Genomic DNA, 11,697 nt, shown 5'->3' with positions numbered 1-11,697 from the left:
CCGAAAATTGGTAAAAATATTCAAAAATCAACATAAAAGAGCATTGATGGAAATAAGGAATTGGAAATAAGTGAAATTCACTCTTCTTACTTATGGGCAAGATTTTTTAAAACTCATTTTTGATGAGGATGCTTATTTTCTCTTCGCCAAACTTGCCCGATCTCTGTTTCTTTAGAAGCACTTCTAAAGAAGACAAAACTGCAAGTTGTTTGTAAGGAACCGTCAGTTATTTTTACACAAATCTTTACAAATTTTTAAATTATTGATTTCAATTCCCGCTGGATTACTTCTTTGCTTGATAGAAGAAAAATCCTAAGCAACCAGAGGAAAAAGTACGGAGGGCTAAGCTATTAGGATGGTGTACATTGTGTTATTATGGGGAACTGATGATGCATGTAAATGGTTTTCAAGTTTACTTTAATTCCGTTAAAAAACGACATTTCCAGAGAAATCGATATTCTCGTGGACGATCAATTTTCTCTGGTTTCATTTTTCCTACACATCAGATGTGGGGACCTTTTTCGCTAAATGCAAACAAATACATACATGGGGATTTGAAAGGTTTTAATCTTCCGAAAGATTAATTAATTGAGAATGATTTAGGTATTATTGATTGATGGGTGAGCAAATTGAGTTGGTCGGAAACGGATCGGTCCCGCATGATCGTCAAACTCGTCCACCACTACGGAAAATGAGCACACATGGTTTGTTCCTTTTTTCCGCGCTAATCAATACTTTATCAATTTCTCAGGGTAAGGAGCTTTGCTTACTTTACTTTCCAATCACATCTTCTAACATACGTACGTATAAAAAATCAGTAGCGGATTTTTTTTTACACTCTCCGCGAAATCTTCATCTCATCAAATAGATCTCATCAAATATTTGACGGGCTGTTATTGACAATCGGTTCCCGTTTATAAAGTTTCTACCTGGTATCCTTCCATCACTACTGCCCTGTTACCCGATCATTTCTTATTCGATTGAAAAATGCTTGATCAATCAATATTACATGATTTTTTCTAGTGCACATGGTAAGATAATCATGAGCGAGTTTTTACTTCCTTTCTTTCTTTCTCCGTTCCTCTCCTATATTCTCAGTTTCTTTCTTTCTTTCTCCTTTTTTCGGTTTCTCTGAGTGTGCGCTATTTTGAACTAAATGGATTTAGTGGTTTTTCATATTTACAGATAGCACGCGTTGAGGATTTTTAATGTTTGACGAATGTTTCCAATAAAAACCACAATGTCAACTATTATAACTTCAGATTAAGCAAAACTCCAGTAATTTCCCCTTTGTCTCTCACATAGAAAACCGCTATCCGTTTCTTTTTTGGAAATGGGATTTCCTAGCATTATTTCCACGTGTAGATAAGAAGCTCTTCTCTAAATAGTGGTTGTTCTGTTAGTTCTTAGAGTCTCATGTCAACATTTCTTTTTAAAAAAATCTCTTGCGGTTCGGCACATCGCAGGCATGTTTAGTTTGCAACAGAACTCTGTTTGATTTACTTTTCAGTCGATCACATGTGACAGATGTCCAGTACTACTTTGGATGTTATTTGGGCCTGTCTGATTCCATGAAGTACCCACGACTTTATTAAATTTCAGTTTTTCTCTCTTCTTTTGCGATTACTCTTTGAAGTTCGACATCCATGGCTCCAAAGTTTAGAGTATTATCAGAATTAGAATGTAAAATCGCAGGATTTCTTACATAATTTACACCTCTGAACATAATTTCGGCTTGGTGGTCTACGCGCTCGCCACGTGCACACCCCAGGCCGAAATTATGTTCAGAGGTGTAAATGGGTCCCATCTAGTTGTATTTCACGCTGCCAATGTCATTGCCTCACTTTTTAAAATTAAACTGCCCCTCAAACGATGTATATCCCTGCAAAATTCTTGTTTATTTTGGGCAATAACAATATGTAATTAAAGGGAAAAGATGCAATAATTTGTTAAAATAGTTCTTCATGGATGTGGTAATCTTTGAACGAGCTTACTAACCCATTAGTGCCGCGAAAGACTAAGGTCGTCCTACAGCCTACGGATCTATGCTTGCCTATTTAGATCTGATCTCAAAACGCTCTCCTTTTTTTACTCTTTCTATTCTTATTATTTTTGTCTTCTTCATCTATAGTCCCCTCCTATGTGTGGTATTTTTGGTTGCAATGTGATTTTTCTGTGTGAAATCAGAATTTCAATCCTATTCCTATCTAATCTACCACACTATCCCTCTGCTCTTTCATTTTTTCTCGTAGTACCGGTTCAAAAGAGTTTAATTTTTATCCTACTTTTTGTTCTTTAATCTCTTTTTTTTTTTGTTAGTTTTTTCTTCTCATTTTCCCGCTTTTGTGGAAGTAATATACGGCGACAAACATGTTTTCTGAGCGGCCCCACATGCTCTGCGTGGGGATGCTGAAATTGCTCGAAGAATTGACATTTGTGTGCATAAATGCTGCGGCTGAAAATGCTTTGCACATCCACGTGTGCATACAAATTCACTCTTATTGTTATCCATAAAGGTTTGGCGCACTTAAGACGATTTGCGAAGCGTTTTTTTCCGTGTTTTTATTCTTTGGGAGTCTTTGTTCTTTCTTTGTTTTCATTCTGCATTGGGAATTATCTCATTTTTTTCTGGAATCAAGTGTTTTTGAAATTTCCTTTCTTGCGGTAGTTCTATTGCTAGAAAAGAAGCTGTTTCATAATATTGTTTATATTATTTTATGTATATGTTATTTTGTGTTTTCCTTCTTGAATTTGGTTTTTAGTTCAACCTTGCATGAAGTTCTTGGATGAGGATGCAGAATTTTCCCAAATAATTTTTTCTTAGATGGAGATGCGTGGTGGGGAATAATTATGTTTTGTTGTGGTATTCTAAACTTTCGCATTTGAACTATTCTGATAAGTCTACTGTAATTTTGGGCACTAATGAAACCAGTATTGTTTTATATTTCCATATTTTATTTTTTGTTGAAATATGCAAGCAAACTTGTCAAATTCTAGTCTTTTTCTTGCCATAGATCACTACCCACAAGTGGAAAACACCCATAACGTCTGATGTTTTTCAAAACAAAATTAATCGAACCACCATTTGAGCTCCACTCATTGTCACCAGAGGCGCTTTTTTAGATTTTTTAAAAGAATTTTTAAGATCTAAGACCTAATTTTTTTTAAAGATTCTTCTTTTTTAGATTCTAGTGCACTAAATTCAGCACAGTTATTTCATCAAAAGTGCCTCTCTAGTGATAATGTGTTGAGTTCAAATGGTACATTCGTATTGTGTTTGTGGAAGAAAAAAAGGACATGAGAACTCAAACCAAATTAATATAGTAATTCATTATTTTTCTGCAATTTCTTCTTGAGTTTTCTCATGAGAATTTTAGGATGCAAGAGCAAATACAAATGAAGTGGAAAAGAAAGAAAAAATACCTGAATATGAATCTCATCTACTAATGGTTTCTGGGAATTTTCCCACGAACGAGCACGTCCTCAATAATAACGTTTTCTATTACTTCTACGAATTCTGATAATTGGGAGATACGCGGGCAAATTTCAGCCGCAAATTCATGCAAGCAGTGAAAACATCAAAGAATGACCATCAAGTGCATAATTTTTGATCTGAGGGTTTGTCCTTCACTACTGATTCAAAGGGAATAAAACGTGTGAATGTATTATGTACATACTTAATCTTACATATTCTTTTGAAAAGAACTCAATTAAATCCAAGAAATTTCACTCTTCATTAATTTTCAATCGCGTAGTCAACATTACAGCATGCCCTGAGAGTGGTTCCGTGTTAATTTTGTCTTCAAAATTTAACCTCAGTGGACTCACACTAGATAGGAACACTTCTTTTTTTTGAATTTTATTCGATGATTGGGTTCGATGTTCCGGTTCCGTTGTTCTTTGTGGTATTTTTGTTTGATTGACGTTGTAAGGCGTCACACAAATCATTGCCACTTATACCCCTTTTCTGGAAGTACAGGAGCAGGCCCAAGGCTTATTTGTTACTTCCGATTCGACTCAACCCCCTCAGTTTTTGTTACGGTCTTACCGTAGAGTACCAGGAGGTTTAGAGTCACCTCGCTCGGTACATTTGTTGCCTGAAACGATAAGCTCATTACGTGTCTATGAAATTCATGAGACCGGTTTACCGTACTCGCGGACAGTGATTTCCAAAATTCCTGCTATGAAAGAGGGAACAAGAACGCTTAGCTACTTGGTTTAGATTTTTGGTTTTTGGATTTTCATGAATTCATTAATTTCATTGAATTTTTTTAAAATTACTTTCGTTTTCACTTCTGTTAGTTTTTTTTTCGCAGCGGTTTTCACATCTCTTTTCTATTATTTGAAGCGAAATCCGCAAATGTCCATAAATAATAATTGCTATGTGCAAGCATCAGTAACCCCTTCACACCTCCTTCTAATTTTTTTTTATCGAGTGTCGTTAAGAGTTTAATAGCTCCATTCATTCTCATTTTCTAAAGTGCCGTTCTGCTTTTCGGTTCCCTCTCCGGGAACAAATGTATTTTTTCGCTGACACGGTACCTCTTCCTAGTTCGAAACAGCCCTTCTCGATGACAATTTCTTTTGTTGCCCCCCACCAGGTGTGAAAATTGTTCATGAGCGCCATTGTTTTCGCTGCTGCCTCAAATTATTGTGCATTTAAAGAAACCGCGTAAGTGTCAGAAGATTTAATAGGAGGAATTTACGGTTTTTCGAAATTATTTCATCCATCTTATTTTGTTTTTGCACTTTGTTCACTATTAGTGACACTACTAGTGAGGTTCTTCGATAATTTTTGAAATAACATATTAAACTATCTCCAAAAATTACTTAAATGAACTAGAAAAATCAGGAGCAATTTGAGAACTTTTGAAACTTACAACAAAACATTGCAACTTGCCCTTTTTTACGCTACGTCAATTGGGATTTTTTTTTTGTTGAAACTTGGATCCTTAAAAGAGATAATTTTCACTTATAAGCACATTATTGCAGTCCGTGTGTTGTCTGAAACACACATTTCATTTTTAGCAGGTCAGTATTGTTTCCTCTGATTATGTTCAGTTCTTGAGATAATCTGAAAGTTTTTCCTGGTTAACCTCTTGTCTGGAATGTAAATGTCTGACATAACCATGTGCTTCATGAGTTCAGTGAACTGTGCTGTTAGCTCACTTTTTATGTCACAAATGAACATCTAGTTACGGTTATTTAAATACGTATTTATTATGTATCCAAAGTGTTCAGCGTCAACCATAATTCAATTAAATTCACTTCCTCTCGTGATTTTTTTAACATTCATTTGAAGTTCCCTATTTTTTAGATTATGACGTGAGTAGACTTTCCTCAAAAACCTTTTTCTTTTATATCCGGCCGTGTTGCGTTCGTAGGTGAGGCAAAAGTGAATTAATATCCTTTTTGGTTACCTGACCGCTTGAACGAACACCTGTCCTTTCTTGCGTAAAAAGCGACATATTATTTAATAGCGAAACAGCTGACAATAGTGCAAAAGAATTTAGAAGGTGGTTGTGACAAAAAATGGGAACAGATTCAATACAAACTAGTCTTGTTTCCATGTTCATGCCAGACTAAAAATTTTTAGGGACCATCTGGGTGAACTGCACCATTCGGTGTCGGTAGACATCTGTTTCTCTGTGATTTCATGTGTAATGGTCGTTTAATATTTTCTGCCCTTAATGAATCGGTGTAAATCTTACCAGCGTTCACCAATCGTATCTTCTCTAGTCTCATTCTAACAGATAATCTACCTAGATACGGTAGAAGGATGATGAGAGCTCGGCGGTGACTGAACTCTTATGTGCTGGTCGAAAACCACAAGAAAAAACATTCCATTAGCTACTTTATGCATGGGGGGAGCAGTCAGAAGAAATTCCATACATTCCAGAATCCAATAAATGTGAAGGGAGAAATCCACGAACGCGCTAAGCGTTCCATCATCAACACAGCACAATTTTCATGTCGTGGTGCAAAAAAACAACACAAAAAGCTGTCTGAGGAGTTGGTCGCTTTCCTCACCGCCGTGAATGAATAACGGCTCTGTTTATGCGAACGCATGTGTGTGGGTGCGTATATGTGATTGAGTATGTCTTGCCTCATAGGAGTAAGAGCCTCGACGCTTTCCGATGGGGACATTTTGCGATTATTCCGCTCTTTTCCTACATTGTTCACCGATTCTTTTCCCCATTCCATCACTATAGTATTGTTTTTGTCCCAGGATGGAGCAAGAACCCCACCCTGTCGAGTTTATGTACCTTTTAAAATTACTAAATTGTCCCTTGCTTTACTCTTCGCGTTACTTATCCCTGCTTTTTCTCATTCTACTCTTTTCTCGTTGCTGGATTTTCTATTGTTTATTTATATTCATTCTTTGCCTCTTACTCTGAGCATGCCTTTGAGCGTAATAAATAAATAAATAAGCATAGGCATGGATTTCTTTTCGATATTTTTGTTTTCTCATGGAACTTTCATCTTTTTTCTCACCAATGTTGAGTGACATGTTGTTGTATTTTTGCGGAAATCTGTCACGCACACGTCAAGAGAATAATAACGAGAAGTGTGACGAACAAAATTGTTTCTGTTCTTTTTTTTTGTTATTTATATTGAATAAGGAGTATTACTGTCGTTCTATAATTCTAATTCTCTAAGCAACTCTAATTTCAATAGGTCTTTTATTTTTTTTTTCGGTTGCTCGCCATTTTCTTCTCATCCCTCATTTCTCCCGTTGCTCAGCAGCTTCTCGTCTTCATCCATATTTTTCTACCGAAACATATTTTTTCTCAATTTATTTTTCTTTTACAAATTATACAATATATTTACTCTTTCACTGATCCTCTTCAATCACTACCGCTCCTATTCTTTCATTGAAATTGATTCGATTCGATTTACTTCAAATCATTCAGTTAGCCATTCACTTCCTGGTTTATTCCTTGTTTACTAACCTATTCATACTTTTCTTTTCCATAAATTTATTTATACATTCAATTTTTTCGTTCCACGTCTTTTGTTTTCTCAGTTCCTTTTTGTTTGTATCCTCTCTCAATCTCATCCGTTTTCAGAATGCATGTTATAGAAAATTCGCATGTTTTTGTTTACTTTTTCACTGCCCTTCATTTTCGTTGTCTGCCGCTGCTGTCCTCTTCTTTTATGCTCTCCTCTTCTTCTCTTATTCATAATTTTCGCTTCTTTGTTTTCATCAGGTACTGTCCTACTCCACTTTTTAATCCATAATTTCGTAAAGTTTTTTCCCCCTTTTTTCCTTTTGCTGTTTAGTTTCTTTTTCAATCGACTGTCAGCTCTCTTTCCCATATATAGTCACTCATGGGTAAGGTTTTACTCATCCATAACATTGATCTCAAAAACTCATACTTGACTGCTTATCCTAACTGATTTACCCTCTCCTTTTTTTTATCAAATGCTTCTGCTTAAAACATGTTCCTTTTCCCTCAACAGCGTCTGTTATCTCCGTTGATTTATTGTACAAGAAATTACTAACAATATCCAAGTTGAAATTCAATTTTAAGAGCAATGAATGGGTAGGAGAAAAGAACTGTATTCCTTCCTGGATCTTCGTGCATAACGTTCTGATAAGTTTTTTTAGCGCTTGCTAAAATTGATTCTTAAGGTGTTGCCGAACCTTCTTTTCACTTCTCCTGTGGTACCATCATTATTCAGTGTTGAAAAAAACAAAAAAAAAAGTCAAACAGTTGTTCACAGCTCTAACAACAAAAATTAGACTACAAAAACATTATTGCCCCTAAGCAACTGTTTTGGAATTTCGTGTGCTCGCGGACGACACTTTCGTGGGCTGTAAATCCTGCAAGTAGAGTGTTTGGAATTGCAAACTTGTTGAGTGCTGCGGTGCACTTCATTTGAAGTGTGTGGTTTCGTCCAAAATCTTTTGCTGACGCATATTTTTTATGGATCCACTCGAAAGTTCTATGCAATGTCACAGGGTAAATAACGTGTTTTGACTTCTGATAGACCCGCGCTGAGTAATCCGCTACTCAGTACCAAACGTGCTCAAAAATATCTACGAGCATTCAATGCAAATTCTCTCTAAGGACGTATACATTATGCAGCCGAAACGACAATTTCCTGTCCTAGTTTTTTGCTGGGATAAGACACATGCAATAGAAGTCATGACCACAAAAGCAGGATCTCACTCCGGACAATAATTTCGAATTTTGAGGCATCAATCTGTACTGTAATGTGATGATATTAGAATGTTATTTTATGATTTCATTGTAACTCATAAAAGAGTGGAAAATTCGTGATGGAGTGAAAAGGTAAATAAAGTTAGCAAATAGGTAAATAAAGTAAATTCTATAGTAATAAAATATGGATTTTCAGTTATGACTTGCGGATCAAAACTGAGCTCTACCTAATTGTGAATTTATGATATTTTTATTGAAACATTTTCATATTCTTTAGCAATCTCCAAAAAAAAAAAAAGAAACCTCGGCATTGGGAACTGTTTTTATGCTTTCTTGTCATGCCAACGAGGTTTTGGTGAAACTTTGTTGTTGGGGTGACGTTTCGACAACTTCGTCTTTATAAAAGGCCTGAAAATAGATCGAGGCCTTTGCTGCCATGCATATCTCATCAAACTCCTCCTCTCTCCTTGCGAAGCATCGACGTCGTTCTACGTGCACTACGCAAGAACTCTGAAAGGAAAAGTCAGGTAATTTTCAGTGTACTTAGAGCGATATCGAGGATTTCGCAAGGAAAGAGGAGGAGTTTGATGAGATATGCATAGCATCAAAGACCTCGAACCATTTTCAGGCCTTCGATAAAGACGAAGTTGTGGAAACGTCAGCCCAGTAATAAAGTTTCACCAAAGTTTTCACTGACATAACAAGAAAACATGAACACATTTTCTTCAGCGTTAGCTACCTTCTTGATCTCAAAGTTAGTACCAGTTTGCATCCACAGAGACATCAAAAGACGGACCCACAGTTAGGCAACAGCCCTTTGAAGATCATTCTCGTGAATTCTCTCTTTTTCGACGTAAAGGATGGATATCCATCTGCTATAAATGGAGAACACCACATTCATAAACTTCATTTCACACCCTATAGCTACAGCTTAATTACTAATGTGATTAGATTCACTTCGGGAACTCTACGCACGGGGGATGAACTCCGCCCATTTTGGCAATAGAATATCATCTAAATAACATTAACTCTGTTGATATGCGGGGGGCATCTTTTGAAAAATAGCTGCATAATATTTCATGTGTTCTTCATAACTTTTGCAGGTTTTTATAGCTTAATAAATTTCATACGTTCTTCTGGAACTTTTCTTTCAGAAGATTTATGGGATGCTCCTTTCGTGCGAGGTGCCCAGGTTTTAAGATTTTCGAGAATTCAACCTTCTGAAAATTCTATTTGTTTGAATCTCGTCCAAAGCAGTTCGCCCAATTAATTTTCAGTGACTCTCCTTAGGCCAGTTTTTTTCTCAATAAAAAAACAATTTCTCAATAACAATTAAAATAATATAAAATGGGAAGATTTCCAATTGTTTCATGAACTGGAGTATGTCATAAGTCTATTTATTCCAATAAATATGATCGCAGGAAATCTTTTTGCTCAAAGGGGGAAAGAGACGTTTTTTTGCCACAGAAGGAATACAGTTGGTTTTAATAGTTTTCAAAATTTAATAGGAGCGGAATTATGGAATGAAAAATTCCTACCAATCCGTGTAGACATTTCAAATGAGTTCCCACGCTTTTCTCGAATGCTTCCATGGCATGTCGCCCGCCGTATCGAATTCATCTCCATCTGCTCGTAGCCATTAAGTTGTTGGATATCGGGTGATCCTACGAAGAACCACATGCATGTCATCTGAGATGATTTCAGTGCGGGCTTTTTTGTTCCTCGTGCAACTCGTATTCGTATCCTCCTTCATTTCACTCCATAAGATTATTCTGCTTGTTTTTTCTCAATAAAAACCACTGGTGAATTGAGAAGATTTCCAATCGTTTCGCAAACTGGAGCACTTGAAGTATGTCATAAGTCTGTCTTTTCCAACAACTACGATTGCAAGAAATTTTTCTGCTCAGGAGGAAAAAGATTTTTATCTTGAGCATCTTCATTTCACCCCATAAGATTATTCTGCCGTTCTTTTCAATGTATCGAAGTAATTCTTATTATGAATTTAACAAGACGTGTAGAAAAGTGGTTCAATTCCGCCTGGAGACCACCTAACGCCCCTTTTTGCGTTGAAGCGGCATTGATTCACCTATTTCTACGAGTTTAATTCTATCGTGACCTGATCGCTGCTCGTTCCAACATTTTTGTGCACTCTAGAAACAGTCGACTGCTACATTGTAACTACTGCGTTCATCCAGCAACTAAATGTCGACATTTGGTCACAAAAGTAAGTGTACGACTTTAAGCAAAATATTTCGTTCATGGTTACGAAGCGGTATCCATAGAATAACCTATTGATTGGCATAGAGATGAGCCTGAGGGTAGATGCCAGGCCATATAGTCACTCACGAGCTACTGCAAACTCTCTAGGATCCGTAGATCCATTCAGCGTGATTCTCCGAGAAACGTAGTATTTGCGCACAACTCGAAGTTTAAACAGTCATCAGCTCAGCTGTTTTTGTTCCACGGCTCATCCAGGCTAAAAATGAAAATTGAAGGAGGATGTGGGCAACCCAAATTCTTACACCCCAAACAGCTTCAGTACACTAAATTTGAGAAAATGAAAAATCCATGAAATTCCCCAAAAATCGATGAAATATGATATGTGCGGTTTAAATTTGCTTAACCGAAAAGAATCGATTCATATCTTTTTCACTTGTCGAATAAGTTAGACTGCTTGCAAAATTTGCTGTTTAGAAATCACCATCGGTACCGATCAGGACCCATTCAACAAACCAGAACATGTTCACACGTTAAAGGTAAGCCAGATCCGTCGTTATCGATCTATTGATTCAGGTAATGATCGACATATCATCGCCCCTTTAAGTAGTACTTTCTTAGGTCGCAGCTAGCCGCTAGAATTTACGCTCTTAAAAATCGTTCTCACATTTGTTTTTTTATTTTTTGTAGTCTTTTTTCTTTCGACTTTATTTCCCACTTTTGCACCGCCATTTGAATTGTACATTTTTTTTGTGCATTTAAAAAAGTTCTAAACAAACGAATATTAGATCATGTTACTTAGTTTTTTTTTATTTTTTTATTATTTACTTTTACTTTTTTTACTACTTACTTCTTCTTTTTTTTACTAAGATTACTTTTTTTTACTTTTATCACATTCCACAACATTTTATTATTTTCGTTTTGACTTTCTTTGCTTATGCTCATACTTACTTGGGATTAGAAAATAATTGCAGAGGTAATAAACCCCGCCTTTTGCGAAGGAATTGGTAAGAACTCGTTTGATGAACACAAGGGTTGACCATACAATGAAGAGAATACCATGTTCATGGAATTCACAGCGAGGATGAACTGATGAAGAAAGAGAAAATGAAATTGTGCAACGAAAAAAAAACTCAATGATTTCAGGGACGTGAACTCTACGTATTCGTGATCTTCTACACTGTAGCGGTATTCTTAATAGTGATGATGTTCGAATTCTTTATGCCAGTGCTATTCAATCCGAACTATCCTGACATGAACTGACGTCATCCCTATCGAGTCTATTCGATCGATCACACAGTTCAATCAGCTC

At 36.3% G+C, this 11,697-nt stretch overlaps 1 protein-coding gene across 1 annotated transcript; it reads left to right on the top strand.

Moving 5' to 3' along the window:
* Nucleotides 1–616: 616 nt before the first annotated feature.
* Nucleotides 617–11,648, top strand: RB195_016538 (uncharacterized protein; the record flags this gene model as incomplete). The annotated part of the gene is made up of 3 exons (XM_064183116.1): nt 617–704; nt 10,863–10,924; nt 11,532–11,648. 3 exons carry the CDS (start codon nt 617–619, stop codon nt 11,646–11,648), a joined length of 267 nt encoding a protein of 88 aa, XP_064038997.1.
* Nucleotides 11,649–11,697: the final 49 nt, after the last annotated feature.

The sequence above is a fragment of the Necator americanus genome, chromosome II (assembly GCF_031761385.1).
Source record: "Necator americanus strain Aroian chromosome II, whole genome shotgun sequence".
NCBI lineage: Eukaryota > Metazoa > Nematoda > Chromadorea > Rhabditida > Ancylostomatidae > Necator > Necator americanus.
Note: the sequence above shows the minus strand (reverse complement) of the source record. Positions and strands in the feature narration are given on the sequence as shown.